General features: G+C 42.9%; 1 protein-coding gene across 2 annotated transcripts in view; it reads left to right on the top strand.

The window, feature by feature from the left end:
- Positions 1-27,403, top strand: part of LOC146760319 (receptor-type tyrosine-protein phosphatase T-like) — a 243,240-nt gene that overhangs the window by 165,224 nt on the left and 50,613 nt on the right. Inside the window, exon 8 of one of the 2 annotated variants that reach the window (XM_085551485.1) lies at positions 84-1,427. The exons of the other annotated variant lie outside the window; for it this stretch is intronic. Coding sequence (XP_085407611.1) covers positions 84-106 — 23 coding nt within the window. The 3' untranslated portion in view covers positions 107-1,427. Of the gene's footprint in view, positions 1-83; positions 1,428-27,403 lie in introns of those variants that run through there. 2 annotated transcript variants of the gene reach the window in all.

Here is a 27,403-nt window from a genome sequence, read left to right as displayed (position 1 = left end):
TTGATCCAAGGTTATGAAAAATCTTTCTAAAGCATTTTGGACTTATCAGTTAAAATTAAAGGATCACATTCTTCATGTTTCAGGTATATTCATCCCATTTTCATAAATGGATCACTAATGGAAATCAAGAATAGTGCTCCTCACTGTCTCTCACAGCATAAGTATCCCTAGCATCATCCTCTTCCTTTGCCAAAGAAGCCTGGCAGGTTGAGAGTGCAGGGCAGAGCTGGGGGCACATCCCTACTGCCTTTGCTTTTTGTGTGGCTTATACAGCAGTGAACATCTGGAGTCTCTTTGAGAAGTTTTGATTGGTAAAAAAAATAGAAAGGAAACTTTAGCATAAGGATTTGGCAGTTGGGTGTTTGCTATATTCAGCACTTATACATTGGCAGAAGACAGATGTTTGGAGGCTTTACTTCAGTGGTATGGATGTTCTGCTGGCCTCTTTGGGAAATTGCATGTGCTGTGCTTCCAGCTGTCCTCATTCACTAGTGTTGTGGTCACGTCGGTGTCAAATTTTCTAACCTTCAGCAGAAATAACCTGGCACAGTGCATCTCCATGTGGAATTATGACATGCTGAGGTTGGGTTTCTTGCAGCTTTGCAGGCCAACTTTCTGCGACAGCCAAACTTGCAAGCCTGTCTGGTAATACTTTCTAGGTAATACAGGATTAAAAAAAAAAGTGGTTAACTTTGTGCATTATGACGGCTTGTACAGGAACCCAAATTGCTCAATTTCTTGCTCTGATTATCAACTGATGTCATAAAGGATGATGTAGATAATCTATTAAAATTGGCTAAATGGTGCTACTTGCTGTTTTCCGTCCTAGTTTGCTAATGAAAATCTTACTGGAGAAGGTCATTCTGTTAATATATGTTGCAATTTAGAGCTTGTTAAGGCTGATGATGGTGGCATTTATGTTTTGTTTAGGGCACTGGGTGGGGGAACTTGTAGCGATCTTTATGGACTCGAAGGAAGAGACCTCCCTACTGTCTGAAGATGTATGCCTTCTAGAAAGGGCTAACTGAAATGATAGACAAGAAAACATGTGGTATTTCCTGATTTTCATATGTGGTGGCAGGACTACAAAATAACCTATTTCTGGTATAATTATACAAAATTTTCATAGTAAAGGCTTTCAGAAATGTACTGAATGAAGAAAGCAGCGCTACCTCCTTGGTTTTCCTTACAGCACCCAATGAATGACATCAATTGAAAGAGAGTTGTTGTTTTCTAAATAGTTCAGTGATGAGCAGTTCCACTTTTTTTTCAGCCCATTATTTTCTTTTGTCATTGTGTTTTCTTAGCAGGGAGGGAAGTACCAAACTCCCACACATTTGTATGTCATCAGTAAGTGGTGAAATGGTCCTGTTTTATGTTGTTTGTAACGAGTCTTGCTTTAAATAAACAGAAATAATACAAAGTTTTTATTAAACTAGATAATATCTTATTTTTTATAACTTATATATAATATATATAATGTATATAATTTTTTATAATTTCTTTTTTTATCCCACTGGTGGAGCTTTTGCTTTCACACAGGATGGTATTGCAGGACTTCATTTATATTTGATATTTAGAAATGATACTGAGAAGTAAGTCCTACCTTGCTTTCTTCCAGGAAAAAGCCAGATGCAGGGAAAGGGCAAACCCTGCCCTTGCAAATAAATGATTATTTTTGTTTGTAGTTTGTTTCCATAGGCTGTGATAGGTCCTGACTTGGGGTATGAGAAGGTTAAATGGTCTGGCAGTGCATTGGCAGTCACAGGGAAGAGACAAGAGAACAAGAGAAAGACTGTTGGAGGTTAAAACCAGACACAGGGTTGAGGAGCAGTTAGAGGAAAGGATGATATCAAATGTTAGGTTGTTTTCCCCCCAAAAATAATAGGGAAGGGATAATAGGGTCAAAATAATATGTCTGAACACAGCTCCCAGTAATGATCTGTTCAGCTCAGCACCATCTTCTGAGTGAACTGAGCAACCAAAGCATCTGTTCATGGTAAACACTGAGTTTTTACAGTTTCAAAAACATTTTGTATTTACCTTTAAGGTGATAACTCCCCTTAAATGGGAAACGTTACCTGTTGATGTTGGAAAATAACATTTGGGGTTACTTACTTATGTTTCTTGTCTGTTTTTATTGGTAAATGTTGTAAGGGACTTTCTATTCTTACTGCACTAGACAAGGCACAAGGCTCAGTGGCACATGTTCCGTTCGTGTTTGGTTTTTGCTATATTCCCCAAAAAAAAGGCTTGTATAGCACAATGAAATGAGTTGTTCTTCTCTTGATAGCTTCTGTTCCCAAGAGCCACAGAGCCCTGCAGGTGAGCTGCTGAGGATGGCACAATCTTACATCTGCGTTTTGATATGTGGATCCCACAATGCCTGTGGGACTTGTACCTGTTTGAGCGACTCTGTCCGTGAGCTGCAGCATTTTGTTGATGATTGAAACTCTGCTTTCATTCCACCTCAATAGCCTTTGGCATGGCAGCTGGAGAGATAAGAATAGACTTAGGAAATATGATATTCCTTTTTCTTGATCCCCAGTTGGTGCTTGGAAACAGTCTGATGGTGTTATTGAAAAATAGGGACTTCATCTTAATGGCTTATGTCCTTTTACGAGAGATGATGACTTTCTCTGTCTAATTGATTCAATAGATAACGCACGTTTCTTGGTTTCTCCTTTTTCCCTCCTCACTTCCTAATTTTTGGGGAGCAGAAGAACAGCATCTATCCTTTAAATAACAGCAAGAAAGGGCGTAGTGTTTCCTGATGACATGCATTTTGAGGCTGTCGACGTGCTGGAGTGGAGCAATTTCCTCATCTGTCAGGTTTTAATTTCTTGTAGCCCATAATAGGTACATTCAGACCTCCTGGACAGTGCAGACATGGTGTCAGTTTGAAGAGCTGAGTTCCATAGGAAGAAGTTGTTTCTGTTTTGTCTTTGTGCTGCTGGTGCCAGGGGTGTCCCAGGCAAAAGGTGTCTCTTGGAGGAGCTGCCAATACCAGGTTAGAGATGCACCAGCTGTGGAAGTGTGGTCAAAGCAAAGTGACACCTTTCAGAGAACAGAGGATTGATTGTATGTAACTAGGAGTTATGGACACTAGAAAGGAACTGAGGAAAATGCCATCAACCAACTGTGTTGTCTGAGCTGTAACAAGGTGATGACTTACAAGGAACAGAAAGAATCTGGGAGCAGGAAGGGGTGTAATTAAATGGTGAAATGAGAAGCAGGATGCTTCACAGTACAGGACTCTTGAAGAGCCAGATTGGAGTATGACAGGTTATGTGGATAGGCTTGAGAAGCCCAGCCAAAGTTCAGGCAGTACATTCAGTGCATTGGGAAATGATAGTGTGCAGAGGAGAAGCTGGGATTTACTGTGGGAGTTCATCAGCATGGCACAGATCTAAGGCTTGCTTCTAGCAGCTCCCGAGCCTAGCAAAGCGTGTCTCCTTTTGCCCTGAATCAGGACACATGTGGTGAGGAAATTTCTTTATCCTGATCCTGCAGGAGATCAGCTTTAGTCCCAAGGCGTGTGGATTGACTACCCTTATCTTAGTCTGCATAAATACTTTCATGAATGTAGAAGCAGTCATGATAGGGTTTTGGTCTGGAGGTTTTTTTCCAGTGGGATTTTGCTCATGATGGATTTAAATTCTAGGGATTTATTTCATTTTATCTGCAAAGGCAGTTTGTTATCCTGAAGTGGTTATTTTTATTTATTAGTCTGAAGTCTATTTATTCATTTCCACATCCCCCTGTTTCTGCTTGGTGCCGTTGGTGTTAAATCTAATGACTTTCTACAGTGGTGTTTGAATATAGCACTACAGAATGAATATAGCACCATATTCTGAGTGGGCTGGCTGGCCAGCCTTTCAGAAAGGCATGAGGCTTTCATGGTAAGAGGAGGAGATCTTGCTGGGGATGGGACAGCATCTCTTTCCCAAAGGAACAGAACCTACCTGGCACCTGTTTCCATGCCAGCTGTGTTGGGACACTCTTGATATTCCTTGTCTCTCAAGTCCCATCTGGGTTTCACCCTGAACTGACAGATCTGAAGAGGCGGAAATGCAGAGGGGGGAGATAATGGCTCGATTCTCCTTTTTAAGCTCACTTAAAGTAGGGAGAGCAACAAAACAAGCGGATATTTGGCGCGCTGATGGCTTCTTTCCGCTTTGCTTTCGCAGCTTCATTTTAGCATCCTCGATTTGAGGGTCTCTTCACCACACGATCCTAAAAGTGCCATTGCACAAAATGGTATTCAGGGGTTTGTGTGCAACCAGAACTGCTGTACCAACATCACCATTTTACACCAGTTGAAAGTCGGGCCCATGATTTGCACAAAAAAAAAAGGGCCGGGAGTGGGGTTGTGGTTTTTTTTCCTGATTGTCACTCAGTCCCCTGCTAAAAGCAATTTATGGAAATTGCATGGTGTCTTTTAGTCTTCAGTTAAGTGCCATCTCTCGTAAAATTTCATCCCTTATTACCATATTATTACTGCTTCTCTGCCTTTTTGAGGGTGCGATGAGATGATCATTTCCAGATGTTGCTTTATACGAGAGTGAAAAGCCCAGTTAGTGAGAGGAAACTGGAACGGAGAACACTGTGTGTGTTCCTGCCGTGCCTGTGGGAAGCACTGAGCTTCCACTGGGGAGTGACCCAAGAGAGGAGGCTGTTTTTCCTCTCTATACAGTTCACATTGTGAAATGACAGACCCCACACTTGCAAAGCATTCATGAAGCTCTGTGTTTGTGTAGTCATGAACCTACCTTTGTCCTGGGACTAACGCTGCTTCCTGCTTACGCTTCTCTTTCTGCTTTTCTAAAGGCAGCTGAAAAATAAATGCCTTTTCATTTTGATGTACGCGAGTCTGCATGAAAAAGCACCCAAATAATAACAGATGCTTAGGGTTTGTATACCAAAAGTGCCCAATTTTAAACATTTCATAGAATAAAAGGCACTTTAATTGGCTTTTTTAGAAGCTCCAGCATGTAACACAAAAGCAAGGTAGGGGCTGAACTGAATAGAACACTGCATCTTTAGCCTCGCTTTACTCTTTTAACCCTGAAATATTTGTGAAACATTTAGAAAGTGTTTTGTTCCATACATTGTCAATTGTTTTACATTGCCGTGAATATTTTACCCTTTTACTTTTTCCCCACTGGATGTTGAAATATTAAGGTGAGTGTGGCTTCCTGCCCAGTGCTCTCCAGCTTACCCCTATCAGCTGGGATGGTGCACAGCTTATGAGAGAAGCGGGGAAAAAAAGAAGTAGAAAACCCAAACTGAACATAGAAATACAACTGATCCCTACTGAGGAGAGCCAGCAGGTGGAGTATGAGAGTACAGAGCCTTTTATGTGCTGGTGTGTGAGTTCACCTTCATAAATACTTTTCATTTTCATTTGGATCTCACCCTGGTTGAGCTTGAAAGTTCGTTGTGGGTTTGTCTGTTTGCATGGGTTTTTAGCCCCTCTTTTGTTCGTGGATGCTTCTATGATCCATTACTTTATGGCATCTGAATATGACAAAGCCAGGAATGAGCTAGACTTGTCCTCCCTCCTCAGAGGGTGCCAGAATCCCTCTGTATCTCAGTTTGCATTTTGCAGGTGGAGAAGCAAAGACCCCGAGCTCCACAGTCTTTGGATTGTGGTGCAGTTTGTTTGCCATGGGATTGATAGGAGACGGAAGCTTTGCTGCCATCTTAATTCTTTGTTATTCCACTGAGCTCAAAGTAAGTGAAAGGAAATGCTTTCACCTCCTTTAAACTTAATCTATAAGCTTTTAGCTTATAAAAGCTTTTTATTGTGATTTAATAAAAGCTGTGCTTCTAAAGCATGTTTAGTAGTAGACTGTTTTTTGACTCTAGACATTTTCATGTAGGCCATAGCTGTGACCATATCAAAGTATTCAGATGTTGCTGGAGAGGCGTACAGGCCTGAGCATCATAATCAGCCTGACAGTTGTTATTACAATGTACTTCATTCAACATCCACAAATCCTCCCCTTAGCTGCCAATAATCCTTCAAGTATTAAACTAAAATCTTGGTGCAGAAACCATTGGAAAGGGATTTACGTGGAGAACCACAAGTGCCAAAATAACAAACTCTGAAACCTTAACATAACAGATTTCTCCCTGTGGCACTTGGAAAATTTTTCCAGCATTTACTAGAAAATGAAGAATAATGCAGGAGGGAAGGAGTCCTTGAATATATCCAGATCTCCAGAAGCTGATTTGTGAGTAAAGGAAGGGTGAAGAAACATATTTGGTGAGCTTGAAAGATTATTTATCAAGGAAGGCTATTTATCGAGGAAGTCCATCACTTTGGAGATGAAGTCTTAGAGTGATCTATTTGTCCAACGTGGAATTTTTAAGGTACGTTTGGTTTAGCAATGCTTGTAATAGGTAAGTTGTTAGTACTGAGTTATTTTTAACAGAGAAGGGAGTGAGGCAAAGAAACAGGACATCAGCTACAAGGCAATGAACGCTGCACCAAAGGCAATCTCAGGTACCAAATACTGTATGTGCTGTGATCATTGTGAGCGTGGATACTCAGTCCTCCACAGGTTATTGTCTTCCTTCTAAATCACCCTAATTTCAATGAAGAGAACATGAAACACAGACATGAAAGCTGAATTTTGACCTGGCCTAAAACCCACAGAGTTAAACTCAGCCCTCTGTGCGCTGCCTGTGCTCCTGCTTGTTCCAAAGTGGTTTTCAGTCACTGCTGGTTTCAGTTTGTGCTGTGCATGTGTACTGCAAATACCTGCCTTCTTCCTACCTCCTCTCAAAGGTTTGTGCAATATATAGCTTTCCCTTGATCCAGCTGGCACAGCAGAGCAAATATTTACTTCTTTTCCCACAGAAGCAAATAACCTCAGTGTAAAAGAGCTGGAATTGCATTCTGTGCAAACAGGTGAGCAAGCAGTACAGCATGTTACAGCCTATCAGGAGCTGAATCTCCCAAAGCTCCTGCACTGCTGCAGCACAGCAGGGGTGCAATCTCAGGCTGCAGGCAGTTCCTTGTATTGCAGGGCTGCACCTGGGGGCTGGGGGCATCAGCAGCATCACCCTGTTGTTGCTGCCTTTTCTTTGGGACACTGGGGGTCCCTTGGGAGTAGAACAAGGAGGTTTTAAAAGCAAGCACTTGTTGAAAGAGGGGAAGGCACTGCATTGTTTAGGTTGGATATCAGGAAAAACTTCTTTACAGAAAGAGCTGTTAAACACTGCAATAGGCTCCCCACGGAGGTGGTTGAGTCACCATCCCTGGATGTGTTTAAAAACCATTTGGATGTGGTACTCGGGGACATGATTTAGTGGAGGGTTGTTAAGATTTGGGATAGTACGGTTAGGTTATGGTTGGACTTGATAATCTTTAAGGTCTTTTCAACCTGAGCAATTCTACCATTCAATGATTGCTTAGATGTGTTAAGCAAAGGGTACGTTTCCAAAAGTGCAATGGAAGAACCTAAAATGAAAGCAGTGGGGGGATATTCTCACTGTACTGAAAAACACTCTAAAAATTGGTTTCAAATCACAGGCTGTTTTCTGGGGATGTGTGTGTTCTGAGCTGAATCACTTCAGTGCTGAGTTTCTTTGTGCAGGAAAAGGGTTGTTGTGGTTTTTTTTGATGTTGTTTTTCCTTCTGATTGGAGCCGTTTGCTACAAAATATTTACGTTCACCTGAAATTTTCTCAATCATTTCACTCAGAGACAGTAATTAAAAATGAAGAATGTTCTCCTCGCGTTCATCCTTAAGCCATGTGATCCTCCAGTAACCCTGAGATCCTTGGATCTTGTTTTCCTATGCATGTGGCAAGAGAAAGTTAAAGTAATAGGAGTTATAAAAACACAGAACATACCTGAGTCTTAACTGTAGATGACACGGATGACAGTGGAATGAACAAATGTAAAGTCAGTCTGCATATGTGCAGTGAAACTTAGTTTGTCTAGCAAAATATCTCGGTGGTGTTTGACTTGCAGTTTGTGTGGCCACCATAAATATTGGCGTATGTGCAATTGTGCACATGTTGGAAGTTTTTGCATAAGAAAAATGCTGGGTGAAGTTGGTAGGTGTTGGATTGAATCTGCATTTAAATATCCTAAAGAATACTTTGGCTTCATGAAAATAATTATTTTAAAGAATGGATAATGAGTTTTGTTTTTGCAATGCACTTGCCTTCATTCACAGCATGAAAAATAACCCTGTGTATAATTCTGCATTTCTTTGTCCATAATTGCTGCATTGATTCCTCAGTTTCAGATCTGGAAGCGGTAGTATCCACAGAAGTACATATGGAATCATATAAACAGTGAGATAGAACGGATTATGAGGCATTATGCTATTAACGTTATAGATATATTATGTATTTTGTTTCCTCACAGGAGTAATAGGAAGATTAACGTTAGAGCAGCATGATGCTACAGCTCAGCTTGCGGGAGACACCAGAGGTTTCTGGTGTTGCATCTGAGATGTAGAACTATGCATTTGTATTTCAAGCCAAAGCAGCAGCCGTGCTCTGGGAAGCAGGGCCCAACAGCTGTGGGGCAGGCACTCTTTGTCACTGCCATCCAGGAACAGGTCTGTGACCTGGACACTCCAAACCTGGTGCTGTGGCCGAAGCTCTGCCCTGGGCAGTCTGTATTGGAGGTGGGGGATTCCTCTGAACCACCAGCTGGGGGAATTCAGGGCTTCCAGCTATTTCGTTGGGAATGGCCCATCATTGGAAGTGCTTGTGACAGGGTTTTATAAAAGAAATCTCAAGCAATTGCTGCTATAAGAATATGGAGAGTTAGACATCCGTATGCATTTTTGTTTTCTCCTGTCTCTGTCTCTGCCTCAATTCTAAACAAATTCCTGCCTGTGAAGCTTTCATCTAATTCAACCTTTCCTTTCAAATAATATTTTCTTCTATCTCTGATTTCTGAAATCAGAGTTGAGTTTTCTCTTACATGCCTGGAATCGATGCCCTCCGGTCCCTGCAAACAGCTTGCCTGCACTCGGTGATGGTTTTCTCTCTGCTGGAGTGCCTGTCCTCAGTTAGCTGTCCCACTTGGCACGGTCACTTTTATCTGTTTAACCATTGACAGTTTGATTGCTCAGACCTTTCCAGTTGTCAGCAAACCTTAACAGTTACCCCCTTATACCAACATCTGTTTGACCATATATTTTCCATTTCAGGTAAATAAAACCAGGTTATCCTCCCTGGGGTTAAGGGGGAAAAAGATATATCCAAGAAGGCATGATTAAACTGCTGCCTGAGTGACAGACTTCATAAACATCATGAAGAAATCTCCAGTATTCTCCATTGCAGGACAAAAATGGCCATACTTTGCATGGCAGCTGCATGGGATTCATAAAATGCCATTGTCTCAGATAATGTACTTGAATGTGTTGACAGCTTTGAAACCTAAATACCTTAAAGGGTTTATGAAAAAAAATCCTACCTTGGGTTGTCCCCTGGGTTAAGGACTGGGGCACTGGTGGTGTATCACCTTCAGCATTTCCTTTCAATTGGTCTTTCTCAAAGGAGTCAGGCTGAAAAATAGCAAATTGTAGCCTGCAGCCGTCCATCTGTTCCCTCCTGAGAGCACAAGGACAGTGTGAGATGCTCTGGGCACCCTTCACACAGCTGCAGGTTGCCTTCTTGTGTATTCAGAGCATGGAAGGAACAACAACGTGATCGGATTCTGGGCAGCAAAGCTGAGCGATTCCCAGATTGTGTTGACAGGTCTATCCTTAAAAACCCTTTCTGCTTTGCTTTTGTGATTTTTATGACAGTTCTAGTACCATTGGTCCAAAGAGCTTGAAAATTTTGGAGTCAGAAACCATCTATCTGATTCGCCACTCCCTGCATCCAACAACCTCAGGAAAACTGGTCTGGTTTTTGTTTTTAAACCTTCTTTTTGCTTATGCTTTCATGTGTATTTAACAGTCATAAATGGATGTTTTGTTCTCCATGCAAAAACCACAGGCATTGAGCTGTGCCTCCAGGCTGCCATCTACATGCATCCTCTCTTCTGCATTGCTCCACTTCAAGACTGAATACATTTCCACAGTGGTAAAACCAACAGCTTTTCTGTCTAGAAGGCAAGTTGGGGGGCAGGCTGCTAAAAACTGCTTTGTTGGTTCTGCTGCCTGTTTGTCCTCGAGTCCAGCCCCAAAAGAGTCAGCAGGTGGTGGGATGTGCTGCCCCAGGACTGTGCTATTTGTTTGCACTGCAGGGCTGATGGCAGAGGGTCTGGTATTTGCTCCTGCTGTCTCTGTAGAGCACCAGGAGCATCTTTGCTGCACTGCTCTTTACCTGGTCGCAATTAACTCAAACAATTCCTTTGAGCTTCCTGGGCTTCTTGCAATGCTAATTGCCAAGTCATGTAGCTTGCAATAATTTTAGCTCTACTTACACTAAAATATTATCCTAGACTATCTAGGGAGCCTTATTCTGTGTAGTATGTTGTCTGCTTGAAAGGAAGCGTGGGAGCTCAGGAACTGTGCCAGTCAGTGTGATCTGCAAAGCTTTACGTTTCCTACACTGCTGAGACAACATATGGGTGTCAAGATGTACCATACTAGAGAGACATTTATAAGGGGAGGTTTGACATGAAGCTTCAGAACAGCACAGCTTCTTGGCAGCCTTTGCATTGCATTATACCAATGTATATTTATTTTTTATATATATTCAGAGCTATTATGGTATTAATATGCAGTGCTGAATTTAGTGGAGAAGAGCAGTGATGTCTGGAATGCTGTTGAGTTTACTGCAGATACAGCAGTGCTGGGCTGAGTGCTGCTCAGCTTTCACATTAACATCTCTTGCTTCTGTTTCCATTATTTTCTTTAAATTTTATTATCTCTTTTCCTTCCGCTGAAAAAGAAGTATTTTTAAATTTCAGAGTTGAGCTGATGCTTCATCCTCACGGGAATAAGAGCTCACCTTCTCCTCCCTCCAAGCACAGTCTCAGATCTCTGCTTTCTTTAAGCACTGTGCCAGCTTTCAGCTCTCGAGTGCCTCCTTGCTTTGACTGCTGTGTCAGGTGGGTAGTGCGTGAATTCCAGGTATTGTCCTAGGAGGATGAAGCATCACGGAATGGGGGTTTTTCATCCCTCATACTGTGTCATCTGCAAAGCCTTTGGGTTATATTTAAGCTCCTTAGGGCCTTGCATGTCACTGGAAAACACCACGTTTTCAAATAATCAAACTCTTATAACATTCCTTAGATACGGTTTTATAACTCCAGGTCAAATTGCCCGAGAACCTAAATTTTAAAAATTATCTGTGTGGGGAAAGGCAAAAAACCTCTGAATAAAATGTGTGGCAATTAAACATCTAAGCAATGTCACTTGCTTAGTAGCAGCTTTGTGGAAGATCTCATTATTTGATACCATATAGAGTATCCTTTGTAATAACAGAAGCTGGAGACATCATGCTCCTGCGGTGTGTTGTATTGATGCATGTTGTCTGTGTGCATAGAAGTGCTCAGTAGAAACTGCAGTCCTGTCTTTTTGTGCAGTGGGAACCTGAACTGGACCCAGGGCTCCAAAATACTGATGTAATACTAATAAATGTAGAAGGAGATGTGAAATGTGGTAAGAGCATCATTGAATTGCATCAGACTTTGGCAACTGGATGGATGCACTTTGTGCCCTTCTCCATCCTTGAATGTGCACGCACAAAAAGTGGGTGAGCAGCCATTTCTGTGACAAAACTTGAAGACTGAAGGCTTCTGTTGTTTTTAGTGTCGCTGAGGCTGCACAAAAGAGGAAGAATCTTCTAATTCTACCCAAGTCTAAATACTGGTGTTTGGTTGGTGTTCTGTCGAATGGATGGGGCCAAGCTCTTCTTGGTGTTGTGTAGCAATAGGACGGGGAGCGATGGCCTCCTTAATGTTGAACATAGAAAGTCCAGTACTAACGTGTGGAAGAACTTCTTTATGTAAGGGTGATGAAGTGCTGCGGCAGGCTGCCCACAAAGGTTGGGGAGTCTCCTATGGAGTTATTCGAGGCCTGGCTGGATGCCCATCTGTGTGACCTATTGTAGGGAACTGCTGTAGCAGGGACTGGACTCAATGATATCTTGAATCCCTTTCAACCCCATGAGCAACAAAACATTTCCATTGTAGGGATGTTAAGCTTAATATTTAACGGGGAAAGTAAGAAATTTTCTATTTAACTTTCTGTGTGAATCAGTACCAAGGAGCAATTTTCTGTATATAATATCTGTAAGTATCTATCAGTAGCTTGCAAATGTTTGATCAATTTCTTTCTGGCCTGTAGCCCATTCAGTGAGTCTGTAGCATTGAGCGTTAATAGTGTATATATATATAGTGTATAGTGTAATATATGAAGTGCATTAAGAGTCCTTTTCCTTGCTCCCTGGATGGGACTCGTTGCAGGGCCAGCAGGCTGTGGCCTTCCTCTGCTCTTCAAACACAGCCTCTGACATCCAAACAGCAAATGGAGCAGCTTCCTTCCTGTCCCTGCATGCCATACAAAAAATAGTTTTAGTGAAAATAAGTGATCTAGTTTAGGTTCTAAATACAGAAATAAACAAGTCTGTGGTAAATGAGGTTTCAGTCTGACTCCTGACCCACGCAGTAACTGTGGCATTTAAAATGCAGCACAGGTTCAGCTCTGGGTTCTCGGTTACTGTTTCTGCTATCCTGAGATGAGACAAAATGAGGTTTCATCTGGTGCAGTCACTGGCAGTTTGAAGCGTTAACTGCTGTGGAAGAAGATTTGAAAGGCAATTTCCCTTCTCAATTTTCTCCTAAGTCATTAAAATTCATCTTTGGTTCTTGAAACATCCAGATTCTGTTCCGCCTTGTTATCTGGATTGGAGATCTTACGATTGTTCGCTGCATTGAATATCCCTTAAATATATAGCAAACTGTTTGACACCGTTTTACAAATCGTCTGTGATTCTACAGATTTATCTTTAGAAGTTTAATTTTTTCCCTGCCAAATGAACGCTAATCTCGCAATGATCTGAGCTTAGTACTGCTGAAACCTGAAGCTTCCTCGTTGCTTTCATTACTTATTAGCATGATGCACTGCTGCGGCACTTTCTTGGAACTGTTCTTTCTTCAGGTTGGACCCACTCTTGACTCCTCAGCCCTTTCGTTTAATGTGTTTTGCTGTGATGCTGACGGCTATTGGCAATAAAATGAATGGAGAGAGGAAGCAGAGTGCACAGTTCACTCATCCATGCCTCAGAGCACCTATTTGGGAAGAGACCTGGAGGAAGTTTGTCTTAGAAGTGCAGAGGAGTATAAAAATAACTGTGTCACCATATTTGAATTTAAAATAACTTTTTTTTTTTTTTTAATTCAAAAAAGCTCATGGCAGGAGTTGTCAGGCTGTGGGTGTCAGAAGGGGATGAATTTGCGTGAGCGGAGGCTAGAAGAATACATAGGACTTCCTGCATATCTTTTCTTTAGGAAGCTAGTGGGAAGGGAATAGCCTTTTGTCATGCTCGTGTCACATTTTATTTTAGCTTAAGACTGATGAGAGAGGAGAAGAATCTGGCTGTCAAGATCAGCCTGTCTCCTCTTGCCTGCTTTGTTCCTCCAATCCTCAGCTTCCACTCCTTGCAATGTGCAGCAGAAACAAAGCTCCAGCTAATCCAGGCATTCAGCTGGCGATGCTCACTGCCCTGCTCATGCTACTGGCTTTTAGTGAACGCGATGATGTGCCTTATTCTTGTCTTCTGAAGGTTACTCTAAACCATGTTTGTTTCTACTCGTTATGTTCAGCTCCGCAACTGTTTTAAGTATGGACATTCTAGGGTGCGCTGATTCGCCTGGGATTTGGGAGCTGGATTTTTTCTGTCTAGACAACAACCTTGACAAATGATCATTTCAAAAAGTTAAGGTTAATGACAACACACTTTTCAAGGTGCTCCAATAATAAATTACTACGAAGTGAAACATGGGCACACAGTATGTATTTATATCCCAGTTTTGACACCTCTCGGTCATAGAAGAGATTGGCAACTCTTCTGTTTGTCAAGTACAGCGGGAAAGAGAGGGGATGAAGAGATTCATCTTGTTCTCTGAAGTTACTTCTCGTTTCAAGGCAGACACCAAAAGAGAAGGTTAAATGAATGGCGAGAACCTCTCTTTTCCTTTCATTTCATTCTTCAGCTGTGCCTGTGATTGTGCGCCGCGCATCAAGTAGCCAAAGGCCCTTCTGAAAACTCTTTTCATGTGAGAATGATGCCAGACAGAGCGCTTGTGAAATAATTACAGAAAATGAGTGTTGATGCATGTTTTGACTGTGCTGCAGAAGTAATTCTGTCTTCTCTAGCTGAAGTAATTACATTTGTTTCTAAATAGAGGAAAAAAATGGTAATTGTAAAAAAAAAAAAAAAAAAAAGATAATAAAATTAATAATAATAATAGATCCAAATTCTACTTTATGTAGTGGCAGATAGTTGGGAAGCAAAAAAAGTAATTGTTATATTAGTGGAGTCATTGTTGTGTGTTATTCATTGAGTGAAGTACTGTTATTAAACACATCGAGTCGTGAAGGATTTGTGGGTTTTACGGAATAGTTTGCCTGATGGTTGTTGCTTTCTGTAGCTTTATGGAGAATCAACGTTTTTACATTGTGCTTGGTTAATACTAGACAGCATAGAATGCTGCAGGAACTCGTTAGCTGCTATTACTTTTTAATCTTTTTAAAGGCAAAGATGATCTTCTGTAGTTTCAACTAGAGTTTTCACCAGGGGAGGAGCAAGATTGTCACTTGTAGTTCTATACCTGCGAAGTTTCTGCTCCATGCACATGGCCAGGGGTGAGGCTGTGCTGTCCTTCCTTTTGGACTGGGCTGGGACTGCCCTGTCAGCAGCACTGCTCTCAGCCCTCCAGCAGAACAAGCCTGCAAGTTCTGCCACTCAGTATCTATTTCACCATCTATCTTTTCAAAGAGATAAAAAGTGTGTGTGGTTCCTTGAGACTCGGCTCCCTGAGGTTTTGGTGCAAATCAAGTGATGTAGACCTTACAGCCTTCAGTAAGGACAGAGGTTTAGTGTGTGTTTGGGGTGGGCATTTCAGGAGCACTCCGGGGAGAATCCCAGGCTCTAGAAAACTGCTGAGACTTCTTGATGCTGTGTGCTGTTGGTTTTTCTGTCACAGATGTGGCCTTGCAAGCAGCACATGTATGCTGAGTCTGTTGGATGTACTAGAAATCTTGGTGGTTTCAGAAATGCAGATGACCCAGGTCTCAATGGGCTCAGCGTTGCTCACAGTTTAGTGTGATGGACACGTAATTCTTCATGCTTTGCTGGTGCGTGGTTTTCTTGATTTTATCTTCTGTCTTTCACATTCAGGGAAGCCTTGTTCTATTGACCTTAACTGGAAATTGGACTTCCACTGGAAATGGGGATTAAACCTTTTGAGATAAACTTTGGCTAGACTTTTGCCCAGCATACTAGAGTCCTGTTGGCACATATCTGAAAGCAGAGTTGGACATCTGTAATGCAGATTGCATGTTACTGTGAGTTGTTTAATGAGAGAATTTGAATTGTTGAGTGTATTGTTAAATTTAGAAGTTAGTGAAAGGAAATACAGTGGAACGTTGCTCTACATTCTTAATGAGGCACCTGATACTCTGTTCAATATTAGTTAATTTACTAGTTTCCTGAAGAGACTTCTTAATCTCTTCCTAATGCCTGTACTCAATCTGACAGCATTCATTTACATAGCTAGTGTTTGATTGCATGTATTTAACAGGTGCACATCACCGTAGAGTCATGGACTGAAATAGCCACACATCAGCAATGGATTTAACCGAACACTTTTGGTGCTTCTGAGATATGTGATGAAATTCTGCATCTCCCAGTCGGTCACAATCTGGAAAACCTGTCTGTGTAAAATCACATAACGTGGTTCCAGCATTAATGCTGTGGACTTGCTTTGTGTTTCAGTATTCTATCCATAGATTTGCCACCTGCTCTTTGCATGGTGAGCTGAGCAGCAAAGTAGGCATCAAGCCTTGATTCCACACTGCTAGCAAGGCAACTGAGATGTCAAATAAAGAATAAAGGCCACTGAAATTAACAGGGTTTAATGTCCTCCAGGGATGAATTCTATTTGCAAGGCGATTCTTTCCGTTTTTAAGGGAGAGCTGTCAAAAATGATGCGGGGACCCTACCTGCTTTTTGGAGAGCAGGGTAGAGTCACGGGAGCTTTGTTTTGGTGTAAAATCTTGATGAGTTAACCAAAAGCACTGTGCAGACTCGCACACAAATTGTCCCTTAGTGAGTCATGAAATTATACTCACTTTTCATTTCTATTTTTTTCTTGCTTGTGCTGGAAAGCTTTGGATGACACACGATGCTGTCAAGGCTGTCAAAACTTCATACAGTATATTTCAGCTAAAAGAAAAACCCACAAAACCAACCTCTGGTGTGAATGGGAAGAAGGAGAACCTGGCAAGCTCTCTGACATCAAGGAATGAGAAGGGCGTTGAGAGATTTCTCCCTATCCAAGATCATAAGCAACATATGTTCAGTATGGTGATTTTTTTGCTATATATATTTTTTTTCTTTGATAGTAAAATACAACTACTCTCTTTTCACTACAATGTTTGATGCTTGTGAAATGAAGATCACTTATTTGTGCTAGTGTAGTTTTGATGGGGATGAACTGGCTGTGCGGCTGCTTTCAGGTCAATGGTGGTAACACAGAGCTGTGGACTGGCAGGACTTGAGGTATGAAGCCTGTTTGTGGGGTCTTGTGAAAGCCCACAGACCCTCTTGGAAGTACCATTCCCATGCTGAACTTCAATAACCCCAACATCTGCTGGGAGGGCAGCATGGCAGGATATGAACAGTCCGAGAAGCTTTTGGAGTGCAGCAAGAACAATTCTATGAAAAAGATTAGAACTTGAATCATTTGGTAGGTGATTGTTGGAACTGGATGCTCTTTGAGGTCCTTTCCAGCCCAGGCCTTTCTAGGAGAAGTTAAAATGAGTTTGTTCCACCTGAAAACGTGGGTCTGGAGGGGAATGGTGTCTGATTGCTGTAGCTGTTATGTGAACTGTAATAGAGAGAACACAGTGAAATCATCCTTTTGATGCACAGGGAGAGGATCAGAAGGATATATCTGTTGAATTTTGAAGTTGAATGTAACTTTGAAATTCTGTTTTGGATGTGGAGTTGTTGGACCAGATGACTTGCAAAGGTTTCCCCCAACCCGAATGACGTCAGGATTGGCTTTTTTCCCTCTTTGGCTTTTATCCCTCTTCATCACAACCCTTACTGGGTTATAGAACAGCTTCTCTTGTCCTTTAACTGACACTTTTCATTTACTGTTCCACTTATTCAACAAATTCTGCCTTCTGACCAGGAGTGTGTTACTCTTGATTTTTAATGTTGCTGCACCAGCTATTGGCTGGTGTTGGTGGTGGGGGGGGAAGGATGAGGAAGCTGCAAACTAAATCAAGGACCAGAGGACTTTTAGTCAAGGATTCAGGAGAACAGGGGAAAAAATGCGACTTTAAGGTCACCCTGTGAGGGGATTGTTGTTCTGCAAAAGCCAGCTGTTCTCCCATGGGTGCTATGAACAAAGGCCTTGCTGCATGCAGAACTGATGGAGAACTCTTTCTGCAAATACCTTCTTTACGCTGTTCTTCATGTAACTTTATTGTGTTTTTAACTCTGAGGTAACAGCATTTTGTGTTAACTCTATTATGCCACGTTTATAAATTGCCAGAGCTCCCAGATGTATCACAAACTACCAAAAAGCAGCAGCATGAGAAGTGTAGTGATTTTACTCAGTGGGGAATTGCAGACACTGGACTTTGAAAGACTTCATTTAAGGGAAAAAGAGATCTTCAAAGCTGGCATTTCCCAAGTAAATAAGGCTTCATCTTTGATATGCCCGCTTCGTGCTGCCTCGTTGATCTAGAGAAAGATGTACCTTAAATCAAAGTGGACAACTGAGAATGAAAGCTGATAAAAGATTATAATAACAGAAAGGAATCCCTGACAAAAGAAAAGACAAAAAAAGAAAGACATTGTGCTATCTGTTACAGCAAGCGTTTGTCGGGGTGGATAGCTCATGTACAGTCTAGACTGAGATTTCTTTGGGTGAACTTTTATCATGCGCTCAAAGCTCTGCAGGGTGATGTGAAAAATCATGGGGCAAGGGAAGTCCCCAGCCATAGGTTCTCTGTCACCTTGGAGACTCCATAATGTTACCATTATGAAAGAAAAATCACTGCTGGGCTGGTGATGGTTTTGCTGAGCAGGCAAGTACACAGTATGTATAAGCACATGGATGAGGATTCAATAGCCTCATATTTTATGACTGAAATCAGCATGATTAATATTTAGCAGAGCAATAGATCCCTGACCTTGAACAGCCCTGCACAGGCCATCATTACAGACTGGCCATGGAGGAGGCAATAGCACTTCACTAATGGAGAGCATTTGTCACTTTTAGGGAAGTTTGTTTGAGCTCCCAAACTTGGGCATTTCAAACTACTGAAAATTAAGATTAAACCAGTCTGGAGCTGAGTTCTTTCTCCAAGAGCTTGAAGTTGATGCTGGTTTGGGATAGGGAAGTGTTTCTTGTTTTAACATGTTTCCATGGCCATCTTGGCAGGACGGCACAGTCATTGGTGCAAGACTGAAGCACATGTTGTGTATTGGTGCAGTGCTGGGGCTCAGTGGTGACACTCATAATCTCTTTTTCTCTTACAACCTCAGAACAGGGAGTGCAGAAGGGATTGCCAGATACATGGGGCAAAGAATCTGCCCTTCTAGGGGTACAGGATGTTGGTGGTGATGTGAGGTACAAGAGCAGGATGAACACAGGTATATCTAAATAGTCTTTTGGAAGCTTGCAGTGCGGGGAGGACCTCTCAGTTTGTTTTACCTGCCCTGGGACCACTGCCAAGTGCTATCTCTAATGGACTGAAGGGGCAGAAAGTGTCCTTGCTGTCTTTGTGACTTGGTTTCTTTGCCTGTAAGCACTGGATGTTTTGTAGGGTTGGTTCAGCTGGAAGGCTGAGTTGTTGGAAAGCCTGAAAGGACCTGGAAGTCACTGGGGAAATAAAGAGTTCATTTCATTTTCCCATCTGTAAAACAAGGATTAGCAATGCTGCTTTGCATAGTGTTTTTTTGTTTATTTTAGGTACTGCAATTGTAGGAGCCCTACGATATCTGTAGCACATTGCCATCCTCTCTTTGGTAAACAGCAACAAGATGTTACCCCAGTTATCCTGGTGCACTTAACAGTGTTTACAGTGTGCTTCAGCTGGGTGCTGCCTTCATGTTTGTTCCCTGCCTGATCTGTGTAGTAGTGTTGCACAAAGGATGCTGAGGCAGACTGAAGTGCAAAAAGATCTTCTAGTGGCATCTGTTGTTGCCATCAGGTCTTTCTGAGGGATAAAACTAGAGAAAGGACAGTGAGCCTTCCAGTGGCAGCTGGGAGGAGAAGTAGTTCAGTGCTTCCATGGTCATGGAAATGATGCAGTTTCCATCAGGATCTTCTTAAAGTCACCGCTGGTTGCAGCCAAGTGGGTTTGTGTTGGCTGGAGCACTTCAGGGGCAGGAGGTGCTGCCTACTGGGAGCTGCTAAGGGCAGGTCCGGTCCTAGCACTGCCTGGGTTAAGGCACTTGGGATGCTGTGTGCTGCTACATGTGTCTCAAGTGGGCTTTTGCCCCTCGTGCTGGGGGCATAGGCCTCTTGTCAATGAGGATTTTCCATAGCATCTGCTTTCCTTGCTGGGAATTCAACAGCAGAAGGTGGTGATATGAAATATCCCATCTTCCAGATAAACACGTTGATGACTTCACAAGTGAAACACGGTGCCAGGTTCTGAAGCAGGAGAGCACACGGTGCTGCAAAGAGTAGGATTTGGCAGACCCTCCGATAAATACTGTGACTTTGCATGTTGTAGGTAATGGCCCTGCAACAAATTATCTCTGATAAAGCAGGGCTGTAGTAGCATGGGTAGATTCCCACTACTGTCCTGCTGCTTGTAGACATCCTTGAAGAACCATTCTCACATCAAATACTTTCGGAGTCCTTTGTGCTGAACTGCAGCAGAACTGTGCTGTGCACGGTCCTGCGAGTGACATGATGGCTCATTTTGTCTTTACAGTCAATGCCAAATGAATAAATAATGTTCTGCCACTTACTATAAATAATGCCCTATTTCCACTATGAAACCACATGCATCCTGCAGAACTCTGACACACCAAGGCCACGGAGCTGCTTCTGCAGAGGTGCTTTGCTGGGCTGGCAGAAACGATGTGTGTGTGGCTTCAGGCATAGAGTCCGGTGGCCCTGCTCTATCTGACAGCCACTCAGTTCTTCTGGAAAAGAAACTGAAGATAGAAAGTCAAGCAGTGACAGAGTGAGCATTGGCTGGGGGCTGGAATTCACCAGCTGCTAAATGAACAGCGAGGAGCAGGACGGCTCCATTAGGGAGAAACATCACACAATATGCTGTGCTTAAAATGTGTCGTTTCATAGCAAATGTTACCGTTTCTGTGTGTCAGTCCTGTAATAGATTTACGTGAGCAGCCTTTGGCAGGTGCTGAGTTCTGTCCAAACCCATGGAGATCTTCAAGTCTGGTTTACATGATCAGATCTCACTAAGGATGCAAATCATCAAGGATGGCACTTGGCAAATTCTGGGGCACTGCATAAATAATCTCAAGGCAGAATATGTTACAGGTGACGCTCATTAATATGCTGCAAAGCTGGGGATTGAACCTACCTGACATGAGATGTCTTGGGAAATAATCTCTGGCTGCGTTGTTCCTGATCAGTCACATGTGGCTTGTTAAAGCAGTTGGAAAAAACACCAGACTGATATGTTCTGCAAGCAGAACAACTTGTGTGAGCAGCAAGTTTTTCACCCAGAGGGTGGAGATGCACTGGAACAGGTTGCCCAAGGAGGCTGTGGATGCCCCATCCCTGCAGACATTCAAGGCCAGGCTGGATGTGGCTCTGGGCAGCCTGGTCTGTTGGTTGACAGCCCTGCACACAGCAGGGGGTTGAAACCAGATGAGCATTGTGGCCCTTTTCAAGCCAGACCACTCTGTGGTTCTATAAGGGTTTCTATGGGGAGGGATGGTCTCCATGACCATTTAGGTGTGAGGAATGACCCAGCATTATTCTCAGCCTGCTAATGTTGTTAAACCAAAGTATGTGCACAGCTACAGTGTGCTGAGGAACATGGAGGTTGTAAATGTGTTTGTAAATGCTTTGCTTTAATTGTATAAATAACGTTTCGCAGGGAGAAGTAAAGAACCATAGGCTGAAGCAGCCCTAACAGTCATATTTCTCTTACAGGGAACTGACAAGTTTAAATGTCAGGGCCATAATAATAATTAATTCAAAATGCTTAATTATCATTTTGTAGCCAGTTTTCCTCTCTGTGCCACAATGCCAGGCATAAATTGCCTGCTGCTGAAATGTGGCTACCAGGAGAAGCCACGGCAGGCATTTTAATGTTGTTTGGGAACGTTATATACTAACCAGTAGCTTGAGGTACGAGGGGGGGGAGGCATCTCTTAACTCTCCATTTTAGTGCACATAAAGGCAGCACGCTGATGTATCCCCAGCTCCAGAGACTGACCTCCCCATGCTGGATGTTGCACTAGGGATGAGTTTTGGTGCTTACATGTGTTTACAAAGGCAGACAAATGCTTCAGTGCCCTGGGCTTTCTGCTGTGTGCTTTGAGTAAGAGAATTTGTCAGCAAACAGTGTGGCATACTCCAAGAGAGCAGGGAAAGCAATTATCTTCCCTGGCACCCTCAGTTCCAAGCCCAGCAATATTGAGGGGCAGGGAGCTAATTGCTCCATCTGTTGCTTTGGGTCTTTGGGAAGGAGCCGGGTCTGTCTGCCACACCCCATGGAAGCTCCAAGTGTAATTGGCTTCATTAGAGCCCACACGATTTTCATTGCATCGCTGCATTAGCCTGGGTTTTCTGTCAGACTGGGGTCGATGAGGTTTGTTTTCAATCACAACTTGTGTTGGATGCATTTTTTTCTGCCTGGTGGTTCAGTTGCGATCATAAACCAAAGTTCTTTGTGCCTGCAAACCGCTGTGCAGAGATGCATGTTGGTGTCTGTGCAAACTTTAGTGGCCCAATATCACAGCGGCATTTACAACAGGATGCTCAGTACCCGGGTTTGTACTTAGGGTCTGTTTTACTTAGTGGTAAAAAAGAAAATGGGCATTGGCTCTTCAGGTTCTGTATTGGTCCTGCAGTGCTTTCCTGTCCTCATTCATGTATATGATGCTCTGATACTCATTAGCATTGGTTTGTACATTTATGAACTGTTTTTGTACGCTGGGATGGCAGTCACATCAAGTATAGCAGAAAAGCAGCCGTTGCAGGTACAGCAGTACTGAAATAACCTGAGATGGAAGAGACCTGAGAGGACTGTGCTGCTTCTGATGGTGAGGTCTCAGTTGTGTAGAAAGCCGAGCTCTTCTGTGCTGTGCCCAGCTGAGCTTTAGTCTGCTGAAGGGGGGTGGGTTTGCCACGAGGCTCTTGTACAGATTGCTTTTTAGTTGCCTCTTGCTTTTTGTTGCTTACATTATGCATACCCCCAAACTGGAGGCAGTGCTGCTGATTAGCTCATCAGGCGCGCAAACTGTGCAGCACCGCACTTTGATCTTTGCTGTATTAGAGATTTAAATGATAAAGCAAGCCTGATTTTCTGTTGAGGAGTCAGAAATAAAAAGCACAAATTTAAAGAGCCCAGGAGTCTTCCCAGTAGGCTAACATTCTACTTAAAGATATTTTATATGGCAATATGTTCCCGCTAAATATCTCTCCAAATACCATCGTTAGCCTTCCATCCAGAGCCACGCTGACATGCTGCTTTCAATCAGACCCAGGCTGCAGAGGATGTCTGAACAGAAAGCAAACCTGAAGCTGAAAGTTGGAGCTTTCAACCCACCTGACTGGCCCAGAAGAGCCCAGGGAGCAGTTCCCTATGATCCACTTGGTTATGGGACAGCTGCACTGGGAGCCTCCAGAACAGCTCTTCTTTGCTATTCCACTGCTCTGCCCCTCTGTGATGGCAGCAGCAGCTCACAGAGTTTGCTTATCCCTGTCTTAGTATCATCACAGCTAGAAACAGAAAGCACCTTAACACAAGGAGCTGGTAGCACGGGTCCATGTCATACATCCTTATCTGCAGCATGCCCTGCAGGAGCCATGTCCATTACACAGGTGAAGGTGAAAAGGCTTATTCGACCTCAGTGACCTCTTCATTTTTTGTAGTTCATGAGGTTGAGAAAATAATGTTACATTGCTTATGTTACATTGCTTATCTTTATGATTAAGTTTTAGAAGTCGCAGCTTATCTCAGCCTGCTTTTTAGACAGATGCTGCTGTTTTCCACTGAAACTGTTAGGAGTGCAAAGATCAATGCTTTCGAGTTGGAGTAAAGGTGATTGAACATGCTACAGGAGAAAAACAAAACCAGGTTTGCATTCAAGGCTGCTGTTTGAAGAATTGTTAGCTGTAGTAAGTGATATTGATTCATTCTTGGAGATGCAAGTTTGGAAAGAGCTCTTTTCTTCTTGCACCTCTTGCAGAGGAGAACAGAGGGACATTCCCCTCTTCTCAGCACCCAGCTGCAGGAGTGAAGCTGAGCTGGCTCAGTGAGTGACACGACTGCTGCATCTTCATGGCTCCTGAGCAGCAGCTGCAACTTGTTCTGTTCCAAAGTTCCCAAGCAAGTCTGGGATGCAACATTTGTTTAAAGCTTAATGAATGTGTACGGTCTGTAGTACTAAAGAGCCTGGGAAAATCAGCATTAAAACAAAAAGCAAACAACAAAACAAAAAAAGGCCAGAAGATGAAATAATTACCTAAAAAGCAGCTTGTAGATGCTAGAAAAATATATCTCCCATTTTCTTCTATGTGAAATTTTGCAATCTCAATTCTGTTTCCTGAAGACCCATGTACTTATTGGGTGCTCCAGCAAGAAGCTCAGTGAGGAACATGAGGCTGAAATGCTGCTCCTTGCTGCCTGAGCTGCCCCTGAAGAAGGCTGAAGCATCCCAGACAAGTGTGCAGAGGTGAAGGAGGATTTCTTCCTGCTGTTGCTCATGGGCTTGTTTTGTTGCCAGCTTCCACAAGAGTCAGAACAGAATCCTCTCATTTCACTTCCAGAGGTCAACAGAAGCAAAAATCTGAGGCAGTAGCAGTCCTTGGTTGGATTTTTGTAGCTCAGCATGTAGCAAACGTGAGGAGGACGTGCTTGTTCCCCCCTTTTAAAAACAAATAAAGAAGTCTTAGGTGCTTTTGCATTGCATGAAGGTTTATTTCCCAGGTAAAAACCATACATCCTAGAGAACACTTTGGTGTACACCATGGCTTGCTGAAGAAATAGAATGGGAAGACAGAAGGCATATGCAGACAGGCATATGCGTGCATGCATGCATTCACGTGGACTATAACAGTTCATTTCATATACATGAAAATCAGTGACACGTAGTAAATGTGACCTTACACACTGCAGATAACTGTGTGATTTGGTGGTGTTCCATGTTCTGAAACTTGGAACCATTGTTGTAAAGAGATTTTGGAATATGGATGATGTTGGCAGAGCACACCCTGGCTGTTTGATTGGCTCAGAGACCGTTGCCAACCAAGTGATAAGAGGAACTGCATCAAAAAGTTCAGTTCCTGCATGAAGCTTGAAAAATACAAAGGTGCAGATAATTCCACATTTATCTGCTTTAAATTTTGATTCATTTCCCTAGCTGTTCTGTTGATGGAAATCTGTGTAATCTGCATATAGGCCTGCAAAGAGAAACTCAATGATTTTACAGAGCTTTTGGGAGAGCTTAAGCATCAGGCCAGTAGGAGAAGCACAGGCAGCTCTGCTTCCTTGCCAGTGCATGTGGGATGAGGGCCCTGCCCCTTGTTTCACAGCACTCATGTGCTCCGTGAGTGGCATTAAAGACCCACATCAAGGCTTTTTTTGTTTTGCTTTGCCTTGCCCTCCCCATGGGTTATTTGAAGTCTGCTGGGACCAGGCATAGTATGAAGTGCCCCATGGCTGCTGAGGACTGTGTTCTGGTTGGGGGGAAAAGAATGTTCTGCTGCATGGCAGAAGGGGAAACAGCATCTTCAGGAGCACCCCTTGGTTTGGGTAGGATTGTTGTCCTGTGACCCCATTAATTACCTGCATGCAGCCACCCACCTTGACTTTATGAAGCCCCCGTGTGTATATAGCTTGAAGAATTAGGCTGTATTTGCATCTATGAGATGACAAGAAAACCAGAAAAATATAGAAATCCTTTTAAATGCAGTATTGGTAACCATTTTTTCAAAACAATTCATGGAGTTGTAGCTCATCCTCTATTTCTCAATAGGAAACCCCAAGTGATCCCAGGTTGGCAGCCCTGGATCTGTGAGCATTCCTTTTAGTTTCCAGAATGAAATTTAAATGGGAAATGAGCTTGGTGCTGGATGGTGTGGGGACAGATGGAAGAGGAAACGCTGGCAGAAGGAAAAAAATACCTTGACTATGTCAGTACAGGCGAATGTGCAGCACTGCAGCGCTCATACAGTGCAGTGATGGAGCCATCAGTAATGGGAATGCACAGAACAACAAGGCTGGGGAGCAGCAGATTTCTTTTTCGCTATTAAGCCTATAAACCTTTAGGCTACTTCCTATTAAGGCCATGCAATAAAACATTCCCAGCTGTTTCCAGAACACATTTTGTGGCAGTGACCACAGCAATATAGTATGAGTATTGGCTGCATTTTATAGAGGCTTCTGGAAGTATGAGATACTTGAAAAATACACTGGAGTAATGCTTGAAAACACTTAGGATGTGCCCTCAGGCCACTGCTATAATGTTGGGACTGCTTGTTTCTTTCCTATATTGTTAATCTTTCCTTTTTCTGCGTGCTTGGTTCCACGCCAGTCCTGCAGGATAGGAAATCAAAGTGTCACCAATGACGGAGCTGTCTGAAGGTGAGTGTGCACTGCTGGGTGCTGAGCATCCCATCAGCACCTTCCTGGCTCTGGAACTAAAATGTAGGAGTGCATTTCCATAGCTCCAGCATAAGGTGGCTGAAGTCAGATGTGTTTTGATGAAGAAGCCCAATTGAATTGCATTGCCTTATTCTTCTCAAACGCTTTGGTTAGAGTGAGCAGGCATTTAATCGCCCTTGTGGGTCACTGCTTCACACTGTTTCCTTTCCCATCCATCCCTCGAAGTCACTGCTGAGTTTCAAACCAGGTTTTTCCTTTTCTCTGGTGTTACACGTTCAGCTACGCAGCCAATTGTGGTTTGTTTCCATATCTTGTTCTACATCTCTCCTAGTGGTTTCATTTCATGCTTTAATTAGAAGAAAGGAGCACATCAGTTATTTTCAAAGGAACCGTTGTTAGGTGGAAAAAGCATTTGCTGCAGGTTCATTGCTTCATAGTTTTGACCCTTATACGCTGTTTGATTTAAACAGTTATTCATCAGGGAAGATGACAGCTAGCTCCTGAGTGCTTGAGGGTGCTGCAGGTATTGCACTGCTGATCTCTGTGTGTCCTGCAAAACACCGTGAATGGTGTCTGAAGGATGAAACCAACAGGATCCTGCTTCTAAAAGCAGCAGAAATTAATAAAGAGCTGTTGGAGTGGGTCCAGAGGAGGGTCACTAAGATGATCAGGGGGCTGGAGCACCTCTCCTGTGAGGAAAGGTTGAGGGAACTGGGCTTGTTTAGCTTGGAGAAGAAAAGGCTCCAGGGAGACTTCATTGTGGCCTTCCAGTACTTGAAGGGAGTGTATAAACAGGAGGGGGAATGGCTTTTTGTGAGGGTGGGCAGCGATAAGACAAGGAGGAATGGTTTTAAACTGAGACAGGGGAGGTTTAGGTTGGATCTTAGGAGGAAGCTTTTCACCCAGAGGGTGGTGATGCACTGGAACAGGTTGCCCGAGGAGGCTGTGGATGCCCCATCCCTGCAGGCATTCAAGGCCAGGCTGGATGTGGCTCTGGGCAGTGGCGACCCTGTACATAGCAGGGGGGGTTGAAACCAGATGATCATTGTGGTCCTTTTCAACCCAGGCCATTCTGTGGTTCTATAATGTCTATTCCTAATGTGTTTTTTTAAGACTTTCCCACATAAAATTCTATAGCAGCGATAAAATATACAGTGATATGAAAACACTGAATATAGAGGGTAATAGAAAAATTAAATATTTTGTGAGGTCCTTCCCCATCAGGGATAACTGGACATCACTAGTCTGTCTGAACTTCTAATCAATATGAAATTCAATTTGGAAGTGGATAAAAGAGCTAACAACTTCTTTGCAAAGAGAAGATAATACATCTCAGTTCAGCGAACATACACCATTCTGAAGTACAGCAAAAATGTTTGGGCAGTAGAAAAAGATGGGAAAAGCATC

This window comes from Coturnix japonica, chromosome 6 (assembly GCF_054131305.1).
Source record: "Coturnix japonica strain WE chromosome 6, WE-NBRP24, whole genome shotgun sequence".
NCBI classification, from domain to species: Eukaryota; Metazoa; Chordata; class Aves; order Galliformes; family Phasianidae; genus Coturnix; species Coturnix japonica.
The sequence above is the reverse complement of the archived record's forward strand: the minus strand, read 5'-3'. Positions and strand labels throughout refer to the sequence as shown.